The following is a 27,889-nucleotide window of genomic DNA, read 5'->3' as shown; positions in this document are numbered from 1 at the left end:
TTACTCTCCTGAAAATGATATCTACATTGAGAAGTGATGTTCTCTATTAAGTCGTTCCTTCCCCCTTTACACTGCTCTCCTCCTTTCTTCCCCTCCTCCCCCCCCCCCCCCCCCCCCACGCTCCGTCTCTCCCCCTGCCCTCCCTCCTTTGCCTCCCTGCCTTCCTCGCCTTGTCCTGCCTATGAGTGTACACATGATTGTTTAGAATCAGGCGGAGCTGTAAGGAAGCCTTCAATTACCCATTAGGACTGTCAGACATAAAACGCCCTGCTCTCACCAAAGTCTGGGTTATGATTCATTTACTTTGTGCCTCTGATTCATCGCCCAATATGCCTCATGCCCCAGATTACTATTTGAGGGGTGGGAGAGATTAATGGCTCCATGGGATCCGCTGCCGTATTTCACAGGCCCAGTGTTGCAGTACAGTAGGTGCAGAAGGGTGAAATGACAGCAACTTACACTAGATCAATGTGTGGACAGCCTTTCACAGATTATTAAAGCTCTGTTAGATTAAAAGACCCCCGCTATGTAGTTTGCTGTAGTCAATATTCTCAAGCAGATAAAAAGGGGGAGGGTCTCTCTGAAGGATCCTCAGACTGATGTAGGTCATCACGGCTGTTAATGGAATAGCACTTGGTGACACAAGTGTCAGAGGAACCTGTGTCATTTTCCATCGCTCGCCCCCAAGAGCCGCTGATGTTTCATAAAACATTGTTTCGCCCCTGAGGTTTCTATGAAATTAGGCATTCTGAAATGACTTTTGTACTGTAAACTCTAACAGATTTCTCAATTAGTTTCTCCCCGTCTCTGGAAAAATTAGCCCTGAAATTGTTTTAATTTCCATCTTCCCTTCCTTTTTCCTTGCAGCTCTGAATGAGCCAACCATCGACTATGGTTTCCAGAGGCTGCAGAAGGTCATCCCCAGACACCCCGGCGATCCTGAGAGGTTACCAAAGGTCAGTACAGTGTTTCAGCAGTGACACAGAGCCGTCTGGGTAATAATGTCTTAATACTACCGACTGTGACGAATAAACAAAACAACATTACCATCAACGCAGACCACTGTGACCCTAAACACTAACAGCTTTGCTTCACATATGTGGCTTCCCCACTAACCAGTGTGGTAATGGTATTGGTTTTGTGTGTGGAGAGAGGCGTAAACTCTCTGTGTGGTAAAATAGCTCAATCAGGCGTTTTCCTCTCCAGTAGTCTGTGGAGATAGTAATCTGGTCAGAAACGACGTCTGCACCCTCATTACCCCACTCATGTTTTCCTTTCATTTTCTGCAGCTCGATTTGGTTTAATCTTTTGTTTACAGAACCCTGTGCCGTAAACCCCCTAGTCTTACTGCAGCTAATAGACAAAGACTGCATGTTATTATGCTTTGGCTTTCTTATTGTTTTCTTTTGAACCTGGGTGAAGGAGTTGAAAGCCACATCAGTTTTAGACACACTGGTGTGGCACACAAATAGGCTGCCACACTGAAAGACCTGAGAAGGTGCACATGTTTTATTTTAATTCCCCTCCCCTGCAGAATCTCTTTGATTCTTTTATTCTTTTGCCTCTCCTTTGATTCTTTTACTCTTTCCATTTCCGATTGATAAAATCTATCTGTGTGTTTTCACTAATTGCTACCCTGCCAGTAACCATTTTGATGACTGACGTTCCAGATGTGTCAAGTGTAATAATATGACTGATTAGTACATTCAAAAGCCCTCGGCATGTAGTAAAGTGGAGGCCACCTCAGAGTTTTAATAATACTGTAAAACCTTTAAAGACCTTATCTATTAAATCCCAGCATGCAACACAGCAATATCATTAATGTCCAACGGACAATTTAATAAAGAACAGACTGTGTGGTAGCTATAGACGTTTGACCAAGGCAATGTGGAGAAATGGAACATCACAGCTAGTCCCTGGTTCAGTATATGAAGTGTTTCAATTAGACTCGGTCCCTGTGGAGACAGGAAACAACACCTAGACATGAAATGTTACTCTAATTTCAACTGTAAACGTTAGACCAAAAGGTAAAGTACACTTAACTCTAATATCCACATGACTTGCTCTATCTCCGCAGGCGTCAGTGGTCAATCTAACACCACTGTCTCTATTTTATAAAGTCACACAGTGTCTTTGTAAAATCCACATCTTTCGAACAAAGAGAGCAACAATGTTAAACAGCTTTATTACAGAGAAACCTTTACTTCTTTCCGTGAATACAAAGCATTGTTGGCTGCGAGACAGATTTTGACACTGAACCCGAGATTAGTTTCCTGGGTGTGCGTATACTTAATATAGCACGGTCTCCCGGCCTTTGCATGAAACAATCACAGAGTGAGATGAAACCGTGCACTTCCAATAAACAACATAAATATTTGATTTGCTCTCTAATGGACCCAAATATGGGGTTCAGGGGGCATGTAAATGATCCCACCAAGTGATTCGTCATTGTTAAGCCTGCCATCTGAGGGTCAGCTCTCGGGGTCAAAAGCACATTCCCAATAAAACAGCCTGCGGCGGGCTGAGGCTGGCATGTACATTTGGAATGAGAACAGAACCGGCATATAGAGAACAGCCATTACAGGGTGCAGGTGAGGTAGGGAGACTCTATAAAAAGAAGATAAAGCTGGAGGACGCACAGTGTGCATTAGCAGAAAGGCAAATCGACACCAGGCCCACTCACCGCCTCTACCCCCCCCCCCCACCACCACCACCTCCCCTCCCATGACTTCACCCTCCAGTTGATAATATTACTGCGCTATTGATTTCCACCAGCCTTCTCCCTGGGACCAGTAAGACACGTGGTAATTGTAAGGAGACAGAAAGCCAATATGGGAGTGCTCATGGATAGCAAGGGATGCACGCTAATATTGTTGCTACACAGAGAAAAAAGGGGGGAAGCTGCCTCTGATTGAAGTTTACCTCGTAATTCTAAGACAACATCGTAGATGACAGTCTGACCCTGTGGGAGGAGCGGAGATATAAAAATTCAATGCAAAGTCCAGGGTGAATATGAAAGTAATAAGTGTGAGCAGTCAAGTGATGAGAAAGGAGATTGGTTTGCGGGCATCGCGTTAAGTGAAGAGAGACTTTGGAATTCACCCTCCTTTTTAAGATCTTGTTATAAAACAATTTTCTATTCATAATATAAAAAGACAATTTATAATACCATTTTGTGCCCTCTGGCAGTAATGGACAAATAGACTGGATATCACATTATATCACACTCAATTTCTCTCTTCTGTAACAAATTAGATTCATTATGAAATTAAAAGTGGAAACTCAATATTGTTTTATTATTAAGCTGATTGCTTTGGATTCTTTTCTTTTCCTCCCAAAATGAGCATAAGCCCATTCTTTTCCAATTCTTTGTGTAATCCACAAGGAGAAAATATTACAAATGTGTTCATGTCAAGCAATTACCCATGTATTTAAATGAATCTCTCTTCCTGTGCTCTTTGAAGTACCTTCATCTAATGGCCCTATGCTTCTAAATGCATTCATTACCTCAGGCTAGAGCTAACAGAGTAATTGCCTTACAGTTTTATAATGGCATTAGCACTCCAAGCTACATAACCTAGGCCCTCTTTTATTAACTGTGATAATATAAATACAACATCCATGTTAATCTAGTGCTTGAAGAATCACGTTTGGGCTGTTTTAGACCACATCTCCTCATTGTTAGATTTTTTTTTTTTTATAACACATGATTTGTTTCGGCTTCCTCTCAAAATTATTTTTTCCTCAGCAATAACATAAAGCAGCTTCTAAATCTTAGGTGATCTGTCATCTGAGCAGCTCCGTTTAAACAGTTGCGGAACATGAGACCTTTATGCAAAGCATGGCAAACAATAGAAGAAATCTGTCACGCATTTGTCACAGAACAACAGAAATCATTTGAAGCCTTTAATTGTTTCAATTTAACATGGTGTGTTCTGATATGTCTCCATGACAAGAAAGCCAATTACACTTATGCTGGAGCAGTATTGAGATTTACATGGAAATGCCCTCAGAACACTATTCCGTGTTAATCGTATTCACAGCGTGAGCTGATACGCATGAAAGCGTCTCGTCAGAAGAAAACAAACTTCTTCCTTGATTGGGTGCAGCACTTCTCATCATCCTCGGATATGACTAGGTTGCCACTTAAGCATAGCCCTGCGAGTCAGCTTGGTTAGTTAAGACACCACGCGGTAAACGACAGATTAAGGATGAGAGGCAATATCGTTTTCTCTCCTCCTTTTTCCAAGCTGTCCTTATGTCACTGCTGCAAAGTACCATATGGACAAGGAGGGAGAGGACGTTTTACAGAGAATGAAACATGGCTTGCGAACGCGACAGTCTTAATTGCTTTAATTGTTGTTTAAAATTGAGAGCCATGTAGGAGATCTTGAAATATGATAGAATAGATTATTGGTAATTATTAACTGCAGACAAAAAGAAAGAAAACCACTTTATCTCACTCAGCAAGAGAGAGAGAAATCTGTTCTGCCTGATGAGAACACATCAAGACAGCTGGTCCTCTCATTTAGTCTACCTGCCTCACGACAACCATAATTCTTTATTTGTATGCAAACTAGATGCATGCAACGTTGAGCATACACACCAATTTCAGAGGTAAATGCCCATTCTAAGAGCCACCCATCCGGTACTTGGGGTGGATTAAGCGATATGTTTCTATAAGAGAGCATGGCATACGCTGGAAGTGGCTTCTACAGTGATTCATCTTGATAAATCAAGGGCTGTGGTAGATATGCTCCTCAGGATGAAAGGGCCCATACACACACTCCGTACACACTACATACGCTGTGCCTTGGAAATGCAGGCCAAGTCTTGGAGGCCGCTGTTTGAAGGCGCGAAGGCTGTGTTTACATTCATTTACGGCAGCTGCCGTCTTAATCCCACACTGCTATTGCCAAGTGATGGAACACTTCAGACAAATTACCGAGGCCCGCAAAAGAAAACACAGCGAATGTGGAAGAAAACAAGCGCCCATCTGAGATGTTTCTGGTGACAGATTTGCATTGCTTTTAACCAGGGTTCTAACAGCACAGTCGACAAATCTCTGCTCTACAGCAGGTGACAACGAGCGAGCATTTTAAAAACACACGCAACAGCCATGTCTGCAACTTGCCTTTGTCAGATTAAATGCACTCTAAAAGGAGGAGAGGGTTTTCATAGAGCATATTGCCTTCTGTATTATAGAAAACAAAGAGAGCAGTCTGGTTGCTTGAGAGGGATTTAATTGTAAGTGCTGAATTCAAAGAGCAGATAAAGACACACAAACGGCCAAACCCCACCTAGCTGAAAGCCCGAAACTAGAGTGGGGGGAACAGGATCCGGGGCCAACTCATTTTCAGTGTTAAGAGCCAAAGCAACACAGCTAATCCGCATTGTCAAGCGGGGGCAAGCATGCAGACATGGATAAGACCACATCCTGAGCATCCGTGTCCCCAAGGCACAAGCACCCAGCTCTTGCTGGATGGGAAGTCATTTGTGAAGTCCTTTGCAACAGCCAGTCAAAGAGGTTAATTGAAAAATTCCTTAATGTCATTACAACAGAAACTAGATTAACCCAGAGCTAATTCAACTTTATTGTTCTGAAGAGAGGGGACTCAGCGCTGAACTCCAGAGCAAACGTGAAGCCCAGAATCAGGGGTGAGGTGTTGTTTTAAAGGACTATGCCAGTTTAATTAAGATAGGACATTATTCACTGCTCTGCATTGGTTGGAAGGAGCAAAATGGTCGCGCCGTATACATGCAGCTCTGGTGCCTCTTAAATCAAGGTGGCTTTTATTTAGGCGGTTTGAATATGTAAACATTTCCAAAGCTCTCTCGATCCTGCTGTGCAAATGTTGCCTTCTCATATTGTTTGTTTGCTGTATGTACCACTGGGGCCTCAGACATAATCTGTTTGGGTCTTAACATTTACTCTCCCGTGTTTTCCTCATCAGGAGGTGTTACTGAAGAGGGCGGCCGATCTCGTCGAAGCCCTGTATGGAATGCCCCACAAACAATCAGGTCTGCATCCACGCAACTGCTTTCAGCATGCTGATACCTCTGCTCAATAAGAAACAATTGAAAATTTACTGATAGTATCACCAAAGGGTATTTTCACCACTATATCGGGAGCAATGTAGGCCTACATGCATTGTGAGTTAAACCATACAGCCATGAACCATGCATCAAAGAAAAAAAAGCGCAGCTATAAAAAAACCATAAATAACAAAAACCTCTGCCTTCTCTGCGCTTCTCAGGAGATCATTCTGAAGAGGGCAGCTGACATCGCCGAGGCCTGTACAGCGTTCCCCCGCAACCACAACCAGATCCCTCTCTCGCTAAACACAGCCTCCCACGGCATGATGGGAGTCAACTCCTTCAGCAGCCAGCTAGCAGTCAATGTGTCTGAGTCACAAGGGATGACCAAGGTATGTGATTTAGGGTATGACTCCATAACTTCTCAAAGTGCGGTGCGGGGCTCTGAGGGTCCTTGAGGGATTCAGAGGGCCTGTGCAACAAAAATGAAATAGTTAAATCCACTCCTTTCTTTTCACTCATTACAAATGAGAGAATCGATAGAAATAATGTTTTGAATACCGGATCCACCGCCCCATCCTCATAGCAGTTAAAGGGTCCAATTAAGTGCACTTCTTTCTTATTAAACTGACATCTGCAGCATGTGCTATATAAAAGGGGTTTTGGGGATTGCAGCAGTAATTTCCATTCATTAAACTGCAATCAGTGAACATCTCGCTGTAAATACTACGCAGGAAGGAAAGAATGTAAATGAATGGAATCCTTTTTCCATCTTACCCATGTTATTCAGTGGGGCTACAAGCCGGAACACCAGCCAGCGTGTCCCCCCGGGCTACATCTCCAGCAGCACCCACAGCAGTCGAGCTACAACACACGTCAGCAACAGCATGAATGGCTACGGCAATGCCGGTATGAACCTGGGAGTGCCAAGCTCCCCTGGGTTCCTCAACGGATCCTCTGCCAACTCCCCATATGGAAGTGAGTAGCTTGCCACTATTGCACGCTGTAGTAGCACTAAGCTGCTGCTGATTTAATTCCAGCTCCCACATTCGTTTTCACTTCTATGAATCATTTCTGACGGGGTTAAATTATTATGATGGCGATAATATATTACTGCTCATTTCATGGAGCTTGTTAGTTTTAGTATCTTCGGCGAACACACACGTGGCAAGGAATCGGAGAATATTCAGGGGTTTTTTTATGTGTATTTCACAATAGCCACCTGTATTTGTCAACCGGACAAGATGTTCGATGGCTAGGGGCCTGTGAGTATGATCGTGTAATCCCCCCTGGCAGTAATACTATCCCAGCCTTACCTTAACTGCCCTCTCCCTCTCGAGCACTACTCACAGCACGTTCTCACTCCACCCTCCCTCCTTCCCTCTCCTTCCCTATCGTCTCTGCAGTTAAACAAAAGAGCGCCTTCGCCCCTGTGGTCCGACCCCAGGCCTCCCCACCCCCCCTCCTGCACCAGCAGCCCAACGGCAACGGACTGCAAGGTGAGCCCCCCTCACCCCCTCATCCCTTCCCTACGGACTACTGGTCAGATACCGCTGCTCAGGCCTCTGTCCGGTTTGGTGAGGGATTAATCATTACAAATATACATTTTGACAGCCAATTTACACCTTTCAGTTTACATTCAAGCACGCACACACACACTACACAAACACTCACACACACACACAGGATCGCAATTGTCTGTGCAAAACACTCGCGCAAACGTACATCCTCGTTGCCCTTTCATACAAATGATCCCCTCTGATGTCGCAGGAAAAGACCTTCCCAGAATTGTTTTAGTAATTATGTTTATTAGGTTTTGTGCATGTGTCATGACCCAACATGATTGCTTTGAAAACAAGCTTAGCCGTAGTGTGTGCCCCAAGATTAATAACATTGGGCTTAATGAAGTGGGAAATTAAAGTTCATCTTGCTACACGTTCATACTTATTAATACATGTTGTGCAGAAATTAATGAGCAATGCCTTGCCATCATCTGCGCTGGCAAACTTAAAAGCATTTCAACCATGACTCTACAAATATACTCAGAGCAATATAATATATATCATCCCAGCACTTCACTAGTCGACTAATTGTTAAAACGTGTGAAAATACTGAATATATAAACTCTCAGGGTGAGGTACAGTTGCTAATGATATCCTAAGCAGATGGTCTTGGTAAAATAACGGAAGCTACCTTTGATCTTGCCTAATCTCTCTTGGATAATGACGCAGAGGCGCAACTTGGGGGAAACGTGGAAACGCAGGACTAATGTGCTGTACAGTGCTGGAGAGCGGAGGATAAAGAGATGAGGGAAGAAAAGGGAAGGCGATAGGGGACGAATCTAGGGGAGCGCAAGGAGTGTCTAGTACTGTAGCATTGTGCATGTGGGAAGTGACCGTGTTGTTGCTCTGCCGTCACCACGGCCGCATCTCCTGGGAGTCTGGGCCACTGTTTGCCATTACCCCAACGCCAGGAGAAATATCACACATAGCAGGACTGGCGTGCTGGGGGCTGAAATGTCAGAGCAGGAGGGAGGTTTTCAAACTCTCCCTGTTAGGAGGACGTGGCAAGCAGCAGGCTGGCGGACACGGCAAACACTCACAGGCACATACGCAAACAGGCACATTAAGGCATACATTCACGCACTTGTGCACCGTCAGATGGACACACACACACATGCATTAGCACACACATGCACACACAGACACACACACATGCATGCACTGAAGAACAGCATTTTAATAATTTTCATATTTATATCATGTCTGTGTTAGCCTAATCGACTATGTCCACTTTCTTTCTGTCTCTTTTTGTCCCCAGCCATGTCTGGCCTGGTTGTCCCTCCAATGTAAATGCACTTTTGTCATCTCAAGCACCAGTCTACACACTACCACTTCACAGGACACCCCCCCCCCCACTCCCCCACTTCCCACTCCCCCTTCTCAGCACACTGCAAAACGCTGGTGTAATGTATAGTCAGCCGCTTGTTCTGTTTTTAAAACGACGAGAGAAAAAAAAGAAAGGAAAGAAAAGTTTTTCTTTTTCGATGAATTTCACAACCTGCAGAAAAAAAAAACGGATTTCACGAGGAACGATATTTTTTTTTTCGTGGGATCTTTTTTGTTGTTATTTCCCCCCACCCTCCCCATTTTATCACCCTCGAAGAGGCACGGGATATGAAGGGTTTATTTCTATACTGTCGGGTTACGCTTCGACCTCGGATATGTCCATCACCACACACTCAATACTGAAGGGCTCTGTGACTCCACCATCTGGTTGTAAAGTAAAAACACTGATGTACAGTACATTTGCCAACGAACTTGTTTGCATCAGAAATTGTTTTTCTGTTTCAACCTCTCTTTAATAGATCACACAGTTGTTGGTCTTTATAATGTGACTTTTTGTATTTATGTGTGAGAAAATACACAGGGGCAAGACAGTATGAATTTCAACTGGAAAATATATGAGATATATAATGTAGAAATTGATCATAAAAGTGCAACAAATACGAGTAAAAATGGGGTGGGACTGGCGGTAAGGTTGTATCATGTTTCATTCCCTGCATTTTAACTTAAATTTGTAATTATTGTAGCTAGAAATCATCTTCCAAAAGTAAAAAAAATCCTCTTTGATTCACAAGCACACTGATGTGTACAAAACACTGCTCTGTTGATGAATTATGATGTCTCTCACGTTCTAGAGCTTCCTTTAGCAAGTGTGTTTGCCAGTTTTTCAACTTTTTTGCTAGCACTGTATATTAATGCATTCCATGAGCAACTGTGAATCTGTTTCTTGTTGAATGAGGAGCAGTCTCCCCTTCTAGCTCCAACTCCCCTTATGTGTTTTATATGTGGTTAAAAATTGTAGACTATTGTGATATTGCCAAACTTGTGCTAAATATTTATACATCTGTCTTTCCATGTTCTTTTAGATCAACAAAAACATTTAAAAAAACAAAATTAAAATCCATTGAGAATGTAGGAGTATAGTAAGTTCATTGTCATATTTCTGTTCAAACACACACTTGCGCTCACTGAGGGAATTTTGTAACATATCAACTATAAATAATGTATTTATCTCTGAAATTTTGTATATTGCTTTTCATTATGTATGTATTAATCGTCATGCCCTTATATAGTGATGCAGCACAGATAATTCAGCAAGAACTGTTGCCTTCATTTGCTTTCTTTTGGTATTTTGATGAAATGCAATGTGCATATTTCATGTGTATCCTCAAAATTTGTGTTACTCCGTCAAGACTCTCTGTCCATTTTTTAAAGGGGAAGTCAAACTTCATTGTTTATTTTTATATTGATTTTAAATTATCTATACAGACCATTTTGGAGAAAACTTTGTTGGTTGTATTGTCAAATAAATTGTTTGTGACCCATATGATAGTTGTTAAGATCCAATAGAGACTAATGTGCATGAGGACAACCTTGGAGATAAAAAAAACACTCCATTTGTGGTTGTATTTTTTTCTGTTTTGTAGAATGTATAGAAGTCATTTTTACTCACCATTATGACTCTGCACATAGCTTACATGTGTTTACAGGGAAGAAAAATTTAAAAATGTCAACATTTGGAATGGAAACAGAAATGAATAAGTGATGTTTATTAAAATTTTCAGTAAAAACACAATAGCACCTCAACTGTGGACTTCTTCCAGCTCTAAGTACAGTTTGGGCTGGCAGACAAACTGACATCGAACAAGAAAAAGACAGTAGAGAACTTCTGAGGACAAAACCTGTGATTCGTCTGTAAGATGTAGTGTTTAGACATTGCTATAGAGATAACTGTTTGAAACCTGTGAAAAGTGTAACATCCATAAAAGATGAAAATGCTCTTTACTCATATTCTTTCAAGCAAAGCACTCTGACATTGTGACCATATTCCTACTGGTCTTTGTATCAGCATATCCTGCATCTGTGGTGCTTCAAAGGTCATTGTAGTCATTCATAACAGTGCAAGCTTTTATTCAAAGCACCCCAAAGGGGCTCATTCAAATCCCTCATTTCATTGCATTAAGCCACCTAGTTAATAAAGATCAATACATGAAAGAGCAAGTTATCCTTTGTCTATAAGGGCTGGTATCGTTTTGAACCTCTTATAGTTTGAGTGCTGAAGGGGGGCCACGGTGAATCTATACTCATCAATGGGTCAAAAGAAGGATGAAGTGTTTGAAGGGAAGAATAGTGGTTCTCCCTAAAACAACGAGCATCTTATCTGGCCATCCTGAGTGGTCGCCGAGAGCAGGTCACAAAATGTCAATTTCTCATCAAGGCAACATTGTCCGAGGCCCACCTTGCCTTTTAATGCACAATTAACGACAGCAGCTGAGTGGCAATCAGCATATCACAAGCTTATTATGTCAGCCGGCATGCACAAATCTCGCGGCACAGGAGATAGTCGAGGAGCTGCTGATAGCGCAAGGACAGATACACTCGAAAAGAGCGATTTAATTTTCAGCTGCTTGTGCTTCGAATCATTCCATCGATATATCCAGTGCGTCTGATAACAATAGCCACACATCTGCTTCCTGACGTTGCATTATCTGTTTCAGATATGTAGGTTGCGATGTATTGTCTTGCTTACTGCTGATCTCTATTATTCAATGAAAGAATGTTGCACAAACTGTACATTTATTTATGAAAGGAGAAAAAACAGAGCAAAAACAGAAGGGAAGGAAAAAATCTAAAAGGGGAAAAGTACAATAAAAAAAAGACAAGTTGTTGCCCATTTAAAGGGCTCTGAAGCCTGGCAGGGCAGGCTGGAGGTACAGTATATTGGTCTCAGCAGGTTTGTCTGTACCAACAACCAGCGCACTAGCTCTGCCACAACCATTCAATCATCGTGAGAGCCTCTTTTATTGGAGAACTCTAATGGCCACCCTCCACCATGATCTTAATGTGTGCATTAAATATTTATAAATCCTGGGTCAATAATGCCCCATAACCAGAGCCTGACAGACCCCACCATACCATGTGGCTGCCTCGCCTCTCAAACACAGGCAAAGGTCAAGGGGTCACGCAATCAAAAGAGAGCGAGGCTCACCACATCCATATGTTGCCACTCTATGCAAAGACTTTCCTCAGTACTGGTTATCTGTAAAGGAAGAAATATTGAAAGCAATATCGATCTTAACTAGCCTTGTGTTGCCGAGGGCCACTCTTCCAAACATCTGCTCGTGCATTGTTATATTTCAAAAAAAAAAAAGAAAAGAAAAACTCCTCTCATAATATAAGCCTGAGCGGTAATATTGAACATCGCTGTGTGACGCAGCTGCCTGAGCATGACTAATACCCCGCGTTATTAACAAGCATCACAGGAGATTTTTAAAAGTTGATATGTACGTACGGAATATTTCTTCATTAGTGTCGAGGTAATTGCGCAGCCTGGCAATGTACACGGGTGACTCAGTTCTTTCTTTTTTTAAACGTGACCATATCCAAGCTGCGCTCCTGTGCTGTTCAGGTGAAAGATTGTGCTCCGGTGATAGCACACACAAAAGAGCGGCCGGACAATGAGCCAGTCAATGGAGAGCTCCAGTTGAAAGAGCCACAATGGCCGTGCATGCTGGGAATTGGGCTGGATGATATAAAGGAATGAAACCTTCATTGAGGCCATGGAGGACAAGCATTCAGAAAAGAGGTTTTGTTTGCTCTTTATCAATCTGCCGTTTCCCATGAGAAAAAACAATTCAAACTGACCTTAAAAAGAGAATATTACCTTACGCATCCGCTCCCTATGTAACTCCTATTGAGAGGCTTATACATTCACTTTTAATGGCATTATCACGTGTTGATGTGATAGGACTTTTGTGCCAACGTGGGTACAGTATCGAGACGGGCCGTAAAAAACGGAAAGGTGGACGAGTTTATCTTCTCCGCTCGATGGGCAGTGCTGAGAAGTACTTTTTAAGGATTTGCTCTTTGGACAGACAGGATTTGTGTAACCGCTGAGTGATGTGTTTTGCGCAGGGAAAAGAAAAAAAAAAGTGGCTGCAACTCTCGTGAAGTTTACACACGAGTGGGATATTGCTTCTGTGACTCATAAAAAAAAAACTGCACAACTGGAGATCATAACTTTGAGACGGAGCAAAACAGGGAGTCTGACCTTTTTTTTGAACAATTCAACATTTGAATCAAAATATGGGATCTGACCCTTTTTTTTTTCTAAAAAGTCCCACATTAGCACAGCCTCCTGTCTGTGAATCTGTACATCAGATAAGACACTGCTCCCCTGCTACTGTACACTGGGAGTCAGCTTTGGAAGAAAAACTCTAGATCCTCGCAAAGATTTCCACTTCACTCACTGCAGTCAAGAAGGATGAGCAAAGTATCCCAGTGCTTCAAAATCCATTAAACTTGTATTTGGGTGTCATTTGATACTTCATCAATGTTTCAGTGCATTTCAAACCCACAAATGCAGGATTTACCCCTGGTAGAAATTACAGTATTCACCATATTTTGGCTTCTATGAAACTTCAACTTGCCCAAAAATTAACACATAAAGATTGGCCTGGTCAGGGAAGTGCAGGCTACAGTGATAAAATAATATACACTTGAACATGTCTTTCTGGCAGAACAGTCTCCACCACATAGGGAGGCTCCTTTCATAGGTACTGGGCCCCTCTGTAGTGCTTTGTCCAGTAGTTCTGGAGTATGGAGATGAGGCGCGGTATGTAGATAATGATATTGGCAATAGGATTACATTAAAAAGGAGCAGAACATAAGCATGACAATTTCCAATGCCCCCTGAGCTTGACTGTGTTCCAACTCCGTTGGCCCATAAAAACTTAGCCCAATTTCCATATCCGGCTGTGGGATCACAACAGGTCTGCCGCACAAAGGCTCACAGAAAGCTCAACTCAGGAAAAGGGCAGTAAAATCGGGTGGTTTCTGAACCCTTATGAAACAGCCCCCTTCGGAAAAAAAAAAGTGAAAAGCCCTTTTCCGATTCAGCGCCTGTGAAAAACCTGGTACTGTATTTCCCTCTTTAATTGTGCCACTTGAGAAATTGACGTGCCTCTGAAACATGGCATGAATCTCACAGTTATTGCCAGTCCCTTGGCAGGGAATGTTGATACAACATCTGCATGCTATAGAAAGTAATGGAAGTAGCAGAGGTGGCAGCTGCAACTCTACAGGAAGTGTGCCATTTTCAGGCAGCGCTGCTGTGAGAACCACTAACTGCCAGCCTGGTCTTGCAGGCAGCTCTGATTGCCAGGACACTAATGCACAAACACGCAGGGGCTGGGAGTGTTGCATCTGGGGGATTGAACAGCTTCTGTTTGATTGTCAATAGGCTCATTAAGCAGAAAAAAATGGAGAATGCGAAAAAGAGATTAAATGGCTTGAGACAGGGTCCCCCTCATGTTTCATTACAGAGGATTTATCAGCAGCCTTTATTTCATCATTCTACAAAAATCACTTATTGCTTCTTCTAAAAAAAGCAAGCAGGTAAATTAAATATATATTTTTTAATTCTATACATATTATAAACCAACTATTTCAGCAAAACAGACCCAACAAATGCCTATACAAGCCCTTTAAACAGCATCACACCTTACATAAACCTCTTTCCTCTTGCTCGGAGCGACTCTCCATCTTAAGAACAGTGGCGGATGTTTCCCTCCATCTTAGGGAGGAACGGCCAACAAAGCAGCGTGTAAGGGCCTTTCCCTGAAGAGTCCTTGTCACGCCGCGCCAAACCTCTGTGATTATCGTTGTTTTTTGCAAGAGTGTCCATGCCTGCCAATACCGCTGTTCCATAAATGAATTTGGCCCTCGTCAACGAATTACTAACACGCAGAACTGTGTATCGTGTCACATCCAATTCCAACTCACCGGCTTTGGTGGTGTGTGTCAGCTGGAGGACTTAATCATCATCGTCAATCATAATAAGCGAAGCACACTGTAGGGATTCTTTTTTTTCTCCTTCTTTCTCCTACACAGTTAAATAAGTGTAAAGGGAGAAGTTAAAACTGACCTTGTTAAATTGGGACACCAATTATATTCCTAATTTAGTGTATGGATTATTAGACTTGGCAAGTGTGTGTATCAGTTTCCATGTGGCAGAGCTTAGGAGCTATATCCACTTGATCAAATCATTGCTCACTTTCACAAGGAAACTCTGGAATGATATCTATCAGTCTTATCTTGATGTTTTTTACTCTGAACAGGCTTTGCATATTTTTAGCTGCAATACTTTTAATTAATACTTAATTGGACAGTTTATAAAAAGGACTTTTCCAGCATTAGTCGCTAATTCAATAACCCCATCTCACATCATACAAAATTAATCACTATGACCTGTTATCAGGCATTAATGCAACCACACACCACACACCACACACACACACTCACACATATACACGTTACATGCTAACTGGCAAAGCATGCCATTTTGCACAAGGCAGAGGAATCTGGCTCATATTTTCCCTCTCCCTGATCCAATGCACTCCTCTCCCCCGTCATATAGATCGGAGTCTGCAGGGGCCAGAGGCGCTGACAGAGCCCAAGATGCTCCCAGTCTGTCTGGGGGACTGGGGAGACTGGTGCCATGGGGTCCTGGAGCCTCTGAAGTGCCGCCCCTCCGTCAACATGACAAGGCTAGACCTGCACTTTCTCCAGGCTGAGACACTCTCCTTAACCACACTGACAACCGCACTACATAGTCACAGATTGATACATGCAGCGATACGACACTCCGCAGGCACCCCGCTCTCAACGTAATGTAATGGCCGTCTCATCAGCCGTTCCTAATTAGAGACCCCCAGACCAATGCTTGAGTTCAGAGGTTACAATGACACGCTGATGCAAGGTTACAAACACACACACACGCGCACATCACATGCTGATACCTCTCAGGGTTTCTTTTAGTTTCTCATTTAATCCTCTCTGTCTCATCACCACTGTACTAAACTTGCTCATGTCGAGGGGAGTCTCTTTGTTCTAAGAAACACAAATGTTAAAAAAAGCGCGGCACCATACGAATCCTCTGTCTCCTGCTTTCTCTCTCAAAACACAAAGATCATTACAAGAGCATCAAAGTATGCCATGTTTGAAATGATATTTCTCTTTGTAGTTGTGGCGTAGCATGGAGTGTGTTGGTATTAGATGCTGCTGTGGCAGCTGTCGTGGCTGGCTGCGTGGTGCCTCGGTGTCAGGGCCTCTGAGGCCAGGCTGTCCCGGCAGACAGACAGAAGGGGAGGAAACCTGATAGTGCAGCCAAGCCCCAGTCTAATGTCTGTCTATCCAGCTATCTATCCCTGTGTCTATCTGACTGACTGTTGGACATTGCCTATCTGCATGCCGGATACTCCTCTGGCTTCCCAGCAACAGTGCACTGCTTGCAGCTGAGTTAATATGTTCCAAAAGTTTTACTTTTATTTATTTAAGTGCACAAACTTCTTTGGAAGAATAAAAAGCAGCTATTTATGAATCACTGATGCGGCTGCGGGATTAACTTCTGCCGGCTCCCCGCTAAGCTTGCGACTTGTACCAAGGGGTGCAGGTTGTGATAACATTAGAATTATGAGCCGACATGTATGAAGAGCAAGAGATGGAAGCACAGAGTGTGTTTGTATTTGATGTGGGGGCAGAAAATTGTTCTATAATGAGGAGGGGTGCCAGGATATGAGATGGGAAGTAGGGAGTTGGAGACAGGATATAAGTTATGAGAAGGAAACTAATGTTAGGAATGCAGAGGCTGTTGTTGTTGTGGCTGTATAAGCTAAAATGTATCTTACTACTATCGGCCATGATTAATACAGCCCGGCCAGGTCAAAACCCTGCACTAACGCTAACGGATGCCACCAACCATATCCTCGCTCTTTCTGGGGCTCAAATGAGTGTGTGTCATATGTGAGAGAGTGTGTGTGTGAGGGGGTTAATAAATGTTGAATCAAACGCCGCACGAGACACTCACACTCCTTAAAGGGTTGCCCATTAGCGGTGTGTGGGTGCATGGGGAGTTTATCAGTGTCTGGGTGATTTATGAAGTCAGACTCAATATCATCCACTTCACCCACACACATATGGACATACACATGTGCACACACCAACATGCGTGGCCAAATGCTTACGCACACACGGGCACACGCACATGCACTGCTGAAGTCTTTCTCTCCGAAATGGAGGCAGATATTAGGCCAAAATTAAAGGTTCACAGAGATTAACAGTGCGGATGATGAGATCGTCTCAGCCTCTTTATCTAATTCCTTTTTATCTCTGAGCCAGCATGATATGGAGGTGCACACATGGTGAAAGTACAACAACAAAATAATACAGACATAATAATAACACTGCTACTAATGCTGATGAATATAAAATACTATGAGATGTAAAAACGAGCAGATAAAAGGTGTGAATATTTTTAAGAGACTTCTTAGGTACCAAAGCAAATTACACGGCCATTACAGGCAGCACATGTGATGCTTTGATGCTGGACTTGTTTTTTTAATCATCAACCGCAGAACTCTACAGACATCAGTATCTCTGGCTGCTAAATTCATAGCATTCCATAGAATTTACTTAGCCACAAGCAAAAAGGAGGGTGCTTACAGTGCACTTCAGAGTGCGCCTGGCTTAAATGGGACCCCTTGTGGCTGTGTCACAGCTCCCTTCGTTAGGGGGCTGACTGTAGCCTGTAGTCACCACAGGCATCATTAGCCCTCTGTGAAACCACAGACTGAGTCTCATTCTTCATCTGCCTGTCTGCTGCCTCAACATTTACGCTGCGATGGTGCTCCAATGGCAGAGTAAGTGAGTCCAGCAGCAACGGCAAGACAGCCACACAGAGCTGATCGGATAAGAAATTCAAAAATGCAGCGAAGTTCAAATGTATTCAGTGAGTGGGCCACTTGAATTGGTTCTGCAAAGGTTAGAGCCGAGGTTATTTTTGGAGGGTGGATTATTAGGCTACCTGGGCTGAACAGAAGAGGAATAACTATGGGCAAGTAAGGGTCACTCTGGAGCTTCACTAGACAGTGAGGAGAATCGAGAATTTAGTGGAAAAAAAAGACTAAACTGTCTTTGTTACAACAGATCATTGCGAGGAAATGTAGAAAATAAAAGTCCAGGACAGATTCAATTAAAGCATCCGATTTTTGTAAACACACACCAACACTGGTGCCCCTCCATATGGTCTTTTTAACAAAGAATAATTTATCCCAAAGGGATTAAACAGGGCTGTGATGAAAATAAAATAACACATAAACATTTAAATTACAGATTAAATGTGCAGAATGAATTCAAGGTTGAAATGTTGATTTCTGTTTCCCGTTCTGTACTGCCCTCTAATGGAAAACACTACTCAGAAATAAAAGAAGGAGCTCTGACATACAGAGCAGCAGCAAGGAGAAAGACATACAGCATAATTAATTATGAGCTGAACTGAGCGAATGCGATATGAAATCAGTTTTAAATTAAATACAATTAAAGTGATGAAAAAGCATGATTTGTCATTTTCAGACGTATTTATTTAAACGTGTCTAATGTATCAAAAGAACAGTATATAATACATAAGACACCTCTACTCTAGGTGGATTATAAGGCGAGAGCAAACAATGAGATCTAAATGAAGACAAAACAAATGCTTCACTACAAAGCTTGTAGCCGTAAAATTCAGAGCCTTTATCACTGGATGTTGAACAAAGCATTCACTTGGCAGGAAATTAAAAAACCAACGAGAGGTACAAAGACTAATTCTGCTTAGGAAAAAACAACAACAACAACAATGCAAGAGACATATTTTTAAGGGAATAATAATTCTTTAGAAAAACCATTCCAGCACTATCTGGCAAACGCAACGGAGACCCACGGGAGCATATGTTTGTAATTCCTACTGTTCTCTGTTTAAGTTATTTTTGTACATTCTAATTCTGCAACAACTCTGTATCACATTAACTATGCAGCATCTCTATTCTTAGATTTAACAAAAAAAAGGAGTATAAACTGAATATTTACCACTAACTCCAGTTGTTGAACAGTGTGTGCCAAGCTTGCTAAACTTTATGGCCCTGTTTGTGTTCTTAAAAAAAAAAAAAAAAAAAAAGATCTCGGCCTTGTATGCGAGTGTGTGAGCGTGTGTGTTTGTGTGCACTGAATGAAGGACAGTTGGGCTCTGTCATGCTTTAGCCTTCCCCTCCCTGGCTCTCATGGGTGAGCAGCCATTGTTTGAGATGGTCGCCCTTCCCGCTCATGTATGGCCCACTCTGTCCACTGCTCGAAATGACTCTGTGACAAGGAACGAGGAGAGGAACCTGGCACAGACATACAGAGAGAGGAATGTAACTCTGAGAAAAATATAAGTGCATTTTTTGCAAATATTATGCAACATTTTTACTCACAAACGGCCACGTTTATTGAATATATGCGTCTGTTTTTCTGTAATTTTCTCTTTCAATTTTAAAAATGAATTTCGATGGTTGCAAAAAGCGTGTATCCGGTGTACAAGTTTTAAACTTTAAAAATGTAAGTTCCTACAAAGCTATGATGTTTTAGCATAAAAAAAACTAATATCTGAATACAAACAGAAATACAGATTAGATCTTTAAAAATCAACTGCTTTCTTATTCTCAGGCTGACATTTATTGTCACAGCAACACAATAGTTGTGAGGTTTTGATAGCAGATATGTATTATGTATGAAAGAATCTGATTTAATACATAAACGGCGAGACTTAAAAGTAACCAACATGCAGAAAATATAAACTGCACTTTTATTTTTGCACGTTTTATATCCATGCACTGCATGAAAACAAAGTGCCACACCAGAAGTGTCTGGTTTGATCCTGCACAAATGCACATTCAGGGTGATGGCTCAGTCTTTGGGTATAAATGTTTTTTACTCTTTAATAGTGAAAAGCAAAGAAGCGATCAAAATTAATGGGCAAAAACACCAGCAGGATGAATATTCAATCGAGAGGGTGTCAACATTAAGATCTGATAACCCTGTGATCATTAAAAAGAGGAAGTCGGTGAAGCGTTTACTCTTGTTGCAGACGACTGCCAGGGGGGTCCCGAGTTCTTTGTAAACTAAATGGCTGGAGAAAGATTAAACAAGCAAGCCTAAAACACTTCGATCATTGTGAATTCAGAACAAGGAGAGTGGCAATGGTTGGAGTGAATCACAGCAATTAATTCTTTTAAAATATTCTTAATGTTGCCCTCCTTTTGTTCTTGTTGCACTAAACAGAAAAAAAACATCACAACCGCAGCTGCAGAGTGACTATATCTCTCCAATTTAACCGTGTTTCCCCGACTTGATGGTTGCACCTCAAGCCTTTTATATGAAAGTTGGACATGCAGTGTGTTTCAGTTCAAATCCATCATTAAACCCGCTCCCATATCAACAGCAATAAAACTTTCCGAGTCCCAGATTAACCTTGCAGACAGAGAAATACTGCTCGAGTATTCGGATCAATACTGTTCCCCGGGTTTGGAGGGAGAGCAGGGTACCCTCAAGGCCTTCGGATCTGCCTCTTCACTTGGGGGAAAAGAGCACTACACCAGGCTTATCAATACTCAAATCCTGGTGAAGAAGAAGTGCCACAGAGAGGCGAGGATCGATTGAGCACACTGAGCTTTTCACAGCTGAAGCCCGAGTGGAGCAGTGCTACTGACAAGTAATTGACACTGACAATCTGACTCTGGATCTGTATCAGGAGCTGAGGGCTCAGGCTCCCAGCCTCCCTGACGAAAGGAAAGAAATGTCTGTAAAACATGAGACTGAGAGGTATTATACAGCCATCCAGCAGCAATGCCATTGGCTAATGTAAAGTAGAAAGAATCGAGTGCATTGTATTAAGAATGCAAAAATGCTGTATTTATGGATTATTAGCAATTATTCAGTGTTAGAAATTGATTACCTTCATAAAAAAATCGTTTTTTTCCCCCCTACTTCAATCACAAAACAGCACCAGAGGAAAAAACACAGTACTAAGATTAGGATGTACACAAGCTATTTTGCAGCACATATGAGGGAGAGCATCTCACTGGCTGCATTTCTGTACAAGTAGTGTTCTCTGCCTCACAGAGCACACCGGTGGTGCCCACAGCACTACATGGGCAGAGTTAAACAGGCTTTGATCAAAGGGTTTGATCAAAAGAAGACACACCACTTGCCCTCTAGCCCTCCATTTTGTACACAGTGGATTCATGGGCAAAATGATGCGGGCCAGGTTTCCTACAAGAATCGGAGATTTGCAGCGAACATCTACAGTAAAGACTTGAGAGAACAGGAACAAAAGGTGTGGGCTTAAAATCGTGCTGTAGGTAGACTTTCACTCCTCAGCTGTTCTCAGAGGGAGGCGTTTATTTCGCCATCGCACATATTCGAACACACCCACAGTTTAGATTACATATCCTCCATCAGGGAAAACTTTCTGAAATGTATTTTATTGAAAAACTCCAGTGGTGTGCATAACTAGCTTTCTGTGGGCAGCGCCTCTTCAAGAAACTGAAGCAAAACAAAGGGGCTGAAAATCATTCAGTCGACTATCACTTCTTTTGTTTTGCATTTTCTGTATTAAGAGGTTATTTGATCATATATGTGTAACCACATCCATAGTGTGAGTACATACTATATATGTATAATAATGAGCATTGTTATTATTTGGATTATTTGTGTTATTTATTATTCACTTTTACATGCAATTACACCGTAAAATATTCATGCCAAGCCTTTAAATCTATTACAAGTCACCTGTGGTTGCCTCTCATGAGCAAAATGACATTTACGAACATTAAAGTGCACAAATACTAACAATATTTTTTTCTTATTAATTTATTTGATGTTCTAAAAAAATGAATTCTTAAATAAATAAAAAAATGACCATTGCTATTTCCCAGAGCCCAAGGTGAAAGTTTTTTTTTTTCCCCCAACCACTGCTCCATAACCAAGTTACTTACATGATTAATAGAGCATCAAAATAGTTGCAGATTAATTTTTCTGTCAAACTAAATGTCGATTAATTAACTATTTACCACATATTAAACACTGTCTGACATGACCAAACGGTGTCTGCAGAACTGGCTGACAAATTTCCTATTTATCACCTGTAAAATTTGCTAATTAACTGTCGACTACAGGCCGCTTTATAATAAGAGCAATCACTTACTGCCTGACTAAATAAGGTAAGTAAGAAAGAAGCCTGTCAATCACTGTCATACACTCACCGGGTTCTTCCTCATGGCCCCTCCCACCGCACGCGCCGCTTTGGGGTTTCCCGCCATCTCAGCGAGGCGTTTGTACGAGACCGTCTCTCCAAACTTCACATCCCTCTGAAGTACCTGCAACACGCGGCTGGAGAACGCATCTTTACCGCAAAGCAGAGGACAGAGAGGAAGAGACAGAAGAGGAGAAAAGAGAGAGTTCCTCATTTAATCAATCAAACTCCGACAGCTCGACTGAGAGGCTGATGACATGAAGATTCTTTAAACGGGGATTACACTCTTTTGAAATTATCTAGTGTTTTGAAATGAAATCAAAAGTTTGAGGCATTCTACATTCAGAGTCACTTAATAAATACTTGGTATAAAGTCTAATGTCCATCCAGGATATGCGCAATTCCTTTTTTTCCCTCTTTACAATACTCATTAAGCACTGAAATACATCGAAGTCCCTCCATTTGACCTTAGAACTAGTATTACCATGCTACAGAAGCTGACGTGAGAAAATTATTCCTATGGCAGAAAAATCTAGGTTATGCTTTGAAAGGTCACAGCTAAAATTAAAAAAGTTCGCTCCTTCATTTAAAAGGATTAAGAGAGGCCAAAAAGACTGCAAATCTGCTCCAGATTTTTAATAATAATAATTTGAATGTTGCACACCATTTGTGGCAGTGGGATGACTTTGAGGTTAATCAGACCAATTTGTCCTTTTAATTGCTTTCTATTCAGAGTAGATTCATTATATCATCTTCACTTAAATGGCGGAATTCTTCAAATCATCCGCAGCTTAACCGACCACATTAACGGCTTTGATTTCATTAGCACTTTAGCAGTAGCATTATCTTTTTTTCTGGATTACCAGGCAGTGACTGAGAGGCATGTTTGTCTAGCTGTGATTGCTAAAGAAAAGGGGGGAAAACTATTTGAAGCATCTCGAAACCTTAAGACACCGCTGCACTGTGCTTGTGTAGCGAGCGAAAAACACTTTTTCTTTTTTTTTTGTGCCCAAAGAACAAGATGGGGAACAATAGTCTCGTTATCAAGAGGGGGTGAGATTCTTCTAGTATATACATGTACTCAGTCATGAAAATTCAATTAGTGATCTCCCATTCTCTCTCATTTATATGGTCTAAGAGAGCACATGACAAGTGATCTATGTGAAATCCCTCTAAATTGGCATTGTGTGAAAACATGTCACACCCCTGTCTCTCTTCTACAGAGTGAACATCCTTTGCTCCCCAGGCTCCCTCGCTACCTTATAGTCACTCTCTGCTACACAAAGCCACGCGAACAAGGCAATTTGCCTAAACTGGGGGGAATAAGTGTAAAACCTAAAGGGGATACATTTGATTGATGCGCACCCATGTGAGTTCTTTGTCTTGAACAAGGCCCGTAGGTACTGTTTAATAATTTTCAGGTAATAATCACGCTGTCAACGAGATGACGGGCTCTTACGCAGACAGACTTAATGTTATGAGGAGATAAGATACACCCCTGAAAATTCTTTTATGCTCCACTCTCCCTCATAAAGCTCAGATTTGGCCACATGATGAGTGCGCCACATCGCTTTGTGGCTGGTGGGCGAGATGACAACTTGCCCAGACTATGGCGACGACAAATCCCCGTTGATGCACACGTTATTGACAAACAAACCAAAGTCAGTGTCACACCAGCAGACGCCGCTGAGCACTTTTGCCTACAAACAGACCGAGCAACAAGCTATGGCGCTGTTTACACCTTTTACAAATCCTGAGCAGCTGTTTCTCCTGGAAGCTTTCGCATCTCCAACGGTTCTGGACAAAACAAGTGTCTGTGGTTTTATCTGCCAGTACAGAGGTTAAAGAACTTTGCCCTCATCAGTGTTAGTGACAGAGACTTCATGCGGGTCACTCGAGGTGACCAGCAATGATTTGGCGAGCAGTCCCCCAGCCCCATAGTTCATAAAGAGCCTAATACGGTGTGTCTGGGGTCAGGACCCTCTTTAGATCGGGGTGCAGTGATGTCAATTGTTTAAATAAAAGTTGAGAGGAACCACTTACATGTTTACAGACATCCCATAATTATGTCACAGGCCATTACCTACCATGAGGCCAGGTGATAGGGCCGCTGCAGAGGCAGAGACGGATTGGCCCGGAGTAAAATCGAACGCATCTAGTGATTATGAGGCTATTGACATGTGTGATTGATTCGCTCATAATTTTGTATATGAGAGCAATTTGAAAGACCAAAAAAAAAAAAAAAAAGACAGAAAACAATAAATTGAATTCCATCAGCCCTGCTAATGATAGATTTGGAGAGATGACTTCCAGCTGACAGTCACCTCGTACATGGTTGTGAGAATAAAAAGACAATAGTGGAAATGCAGCTACCTCATTATCCTTTGTGTCTAATGGGAGGGAAGACTTTGACTCCCAGTCAAAGTGTCTCTTGAGTCTTGAGGGATCCATACTTTTGAAGGCTGACGGGGTGCTGATGATTCTCTGATTATTCGATATTCTGAAAACGTTCATTTCCCTAATTCCTCTCCACATCACAGGGGCGAGTCCTGGTGAGTGTCTCATCTCGCCCTGCGCTGTGCACAGGGGGAGGTTCAGGCTCCTGCAGGAACACAGTCATTTGGGCTTTGAAGAGCGCCCTTCCCCCCTTTGCCTGGCCCCCTCCCTGCACATTCCCTGTGCCGCTTACCGAGACTAAGATCCTCTCGTCTGTTACATATGGATGTATAATTAATGAGATAAGAATATGCATCGTTTTAAGAACCCACGTTAGTGTCTGTGTTTTTCTGAGGGAGCAAATGTGAGTGCACACACACACACACACACACACACACATACACACAAACATACGCGAGCTAACTGAGCATAACACACGCATGCACTCACCATTCCTTTACCCCTGTCGACCAAACTTGCGTGTGATGTTGTGCATGACAATCAGTCAGGCAGTATAGAAAACTGCACCTCGCATCTCCTTTCATGTCACCTCTGTTTCTCAGGTATGTCGTGACAGCTAATATGAAAAGTGGCTTGTTTTGTCAGAAATGTGTAAATAAACATGGCAACACTTCAAGTGAAGGTCACAACTCAATATTACATGACAAGTGCTGCGAGAGCGCTGTTGCGTTCAGGTTCTCCCACAAGATAACTGAGCAAACAAAAGTTGGTTGTCACAGATTGTAATGACCTGATTAAACTTGTATTTTTTTTCCCAGACAGGCAGTGGCTGCACGACCGGATCGAATAGGAATTTGTACAGCAGTGTGGCAACAACTAAAGCTGACTATTTGTGAATTAACAAGCAAAAAAAATAAAATTACAAAAAAAAAAAAGAAGAAGATAAAGCTTCAATTTTTCTCCCTCGAAAGACAAATACTCTTGATGCTCACATTTAACATTTTTACACTGGCATGGCCTATGGTTCTGACTACTGAGAGCAATCCAAGCCTAAACCCTGTATTTACGGAGCCCCAAAACAACAGGCGAGGGAGAGAGGTGGAACACAGCACAATCACCTATTCAGATCAGGTACTAATGAAGAATTCCATCTATCCTGAAATTTAATTAAAACCCCAAAGACTTCAGATGAGATGCGATTTGAAAGAGCCTGGGGCTGGTACACAAGCACTTGGTGGCGAAGGGAATCACACTGAAAGTTGATATCGTAATTGGTCCTGATGTATTTCTGCATTGCCTTTGCGGGAGCGTGGGACTCATAGCTGTATACAGGGTCTCGATGGAGTACCTGCTCATTGAAAATGCCATCACTCAAGCACTGCAGATCTGCATGAAATTAGAGAGCAACTAAGGCCTGATTGCAGGGGAAGAGAGGCACAATTGTTAAATGCATATATTAGAGTTATTTTTTTTCTGTGTAGGTGTGATTCTGGGTGTAGATGAGTGAAAATCTTTAAGTTAAAATGCAATGAGCATCTCAGCGTGACAAAGAAATTGCCTGTAATTGTTTTGAAAATGACACAAATTTCTGCCTATGATTTTTCAAAAATGAGTTGTCAGGCTATGGCATTGTTTGCTTCCTCGAAACAAAAGCACCAGGGATAATTAATTCCTCAGTTTCTTTTTTTTTCTCTCTCTCATCACCCTCAATCATTCACTCCGCAGCCACAACTACCAGTTGAAAGGACACTAATTGTCCATTTTTGGGGTGCTTTCATTTCACTCGCCCTAGGTGACTGGTCAAGCCAACAATAAGCTCATTCAAACTTTACCACCATTCACATGTTCTCATTAAAAAAAAAGAACGAAAGAAAGCTTCCTGTCTCAAAATGTCAAGAGTGGAATTCGATCAGTTTCAAAGAATGTGCCAAGAATCATGGAAAAGCTTGCCAAGACTAACACGCGTGGTAAGAGCTGCCACAGATTACTGAACCAAGTTACAGCTCTGTGTTCTGTTCTCTCTCCTTCGCTCACCCACTCGCTCACTTTTCCTCTGCTCTCGCTCTCTCTGCCTCGCTCTCTCTCCCTCTCTCAGCCATAAAATACTTCATTATAACACAGTGAGCCAGTGAGTGTAAGTGATGTAACTGACAATTAAGAGTGAAAGCCTGATCCCAGTCATGGCTCTGCAAATATTTATCCATGACAGACCTCCTTGCAGGGCGGGGTGGTGAAAGGCAGGGAGCGGGAGACTCCCAGCGGTCTGCGGCTCACTGAAGTACGCCTGGAGCCATTCAACGCAGCGCTGCAACTCGGGGCTCGTTTCTGCCGGGCTATCGTTGACCACACAGCTCAGGGGGGCCTCGCTGCTCCTGTGAGGGATATAAGGCAGGATGGGGAGGTGAGGTGGGGATCAGAGGAGCAATCATAATACCAGATTCTTGGTTGAACAGTGCTAAAATATGTCACAAGAGTGTAATAACATGCCACGGGTGACACAGATGCAAGATGACATAATTTGCTGAGTGAAACTAAAGCGGTTAATCAAGACGTGTTTAAAATCCAAAAGTTCGACATTTCGCCGTTGCCCCCGTCACTCGGCTGTGACAAATATCAGAGCTGTGAAAGACACGGCGAAGTTCAAGAAAACAATAAAGGCAGTAATCCAGACATTTGCCACAGTACATATACATTTATATGAAGTGCAGAATGATAGAGTATGAAAGAAAACACTGTCAGATCATACGGAACAGTGCTAACACTTTATTTCAAACGACCGTAAGGAAGAAAAACCAGAGAGGAGGGAGAGAGAGAGAGAAAAAAAAAACAGTTCTCTAAAGTAGTCAGAAAAAGTTGAGAGCACAGCGTTAACAACAGTTTCAACTCTGCTTGGGTCTAGTTTATAGTTCATGACAAGAATAAATGGATTTTTTGGCCAGAGCGGTGCTGGCCAGCAAAGCACTGCACTTGGACATGCATCTTAGCATGAGTAGATGCTTGGAGGAATTTGCCGATGGTTGAGTTGGCATCACTTAACAGCTGAATTTCTCTCTGCTGCTGACCACCCCCCAGGTCAATGCAAGCAGACTGACCCATATTTGACACTTAAAGACCCTACTGGGAAGGTCCTCTCTTAGCATGTGCATTACTCCAAAGTGGACCTCAAGCTGTGTTGTGGATCTAAAGCAGGCCGCCAATTCCATTAACTGGTGTACAGGACTTATAAATAAATAATACCACCATTTAAGTGCCCCTTTTTCAAAATTGGCTTATCCTGTATGGT

General features: G+C 42.3%; 2 protein-coding genes across 5 annotated transcripts in view; one reads left to right on the top strand and one right to left on the bottom strand.

Moving 5' to 3' along the window:
• ebf3b (EBF transcription factor 3b) overlaps positions 1 to 9,031 on the top strand; it is a 66,393-nt gene extending 57,362 nt beyond the window's left edge. The window contains exons 11-16 of one of the 2 annotated variants that reach the window (XM_051960243.1): positions 868 to 956; positions 5,955 to 6,013; positions 6,251 to 6,442; positions 6,839 to 7,014; positions 7,443 to 7,535; positions 8,857 to 9,031. In XM_051960243.1, coding sequence (XP_051816203.1) covers positions 868 to 956; positions 5,955 to 6,013; positions 6,251 to 6,442; positions 6,839 to 7,014; positions 7,443 to 7,535; positions 8,857 to 8,888 — 641 coding nt within the window. In that variant the 3' untranslated portion in view covers positions 8,889 to 9,031. Of the gene's footprint in view, positions 1 to 867; positions 957 to 5,954; positions 6,014 to 6,250; positions 6,447 to 6,836; positions 7,015 to 7,442; positions 7,536 to 8,856 lie in introns of both variants that reach the window. The other variant, XM_051960244.1, reaches the window with a different exon arrangement.
• mgmt (O-6-methylguanine-DNA methyltransferase) overlaps positions 1 to 27,889 on the bottom strand; it is an 84,519-nt gene that overhangs the window by 25,203 nt on the left and 31,427 nt on the right. For 2 of the 3 annotated variants that reach the window (XM_022197759.2, XM_022197758.2), the window contains exons 3-4: positions 26,818 to 26,978; positions 22,220 to 22,359 (exon numbers count right to left, since the gene is read on the bottom strand). In XM_022197759.2, the coding sequence (XP_022053451.1) occupies positions 22,220 to 22,359; positions 26,818 to 26,978 (301 nt within the window). Of the gene's footprint in view, positions 1 to 18,498; positions 19,304 to 22,219; positions 22,360 to 26,817; positions 26,979 to 27,889 lie in introns of those variants that run through there. The other variant, XM_051960242.1, reaches the window with a different exon arrangement.

This window comes from Acanthochromis polyacanthus, chromosome 15 (genome assembly GCF_021347895.1).
Source record: "Acanthochromis polyacanthus isolate Apoly-LR-REF ecotype Palm Island chromosome 15, KAUST_Apoly_ChrSc, whole genome shotgun sequence".
Classification (NCBI taxonomy): Eukaryota; Metazoa; Chordata; class Actinopteri; family Pomacentridae; genus Acanthochromis; species Acanthochromis polyacanthus.
This window is presented reverse-complemented; position numbering and strand designations above follow the sequence as displayed.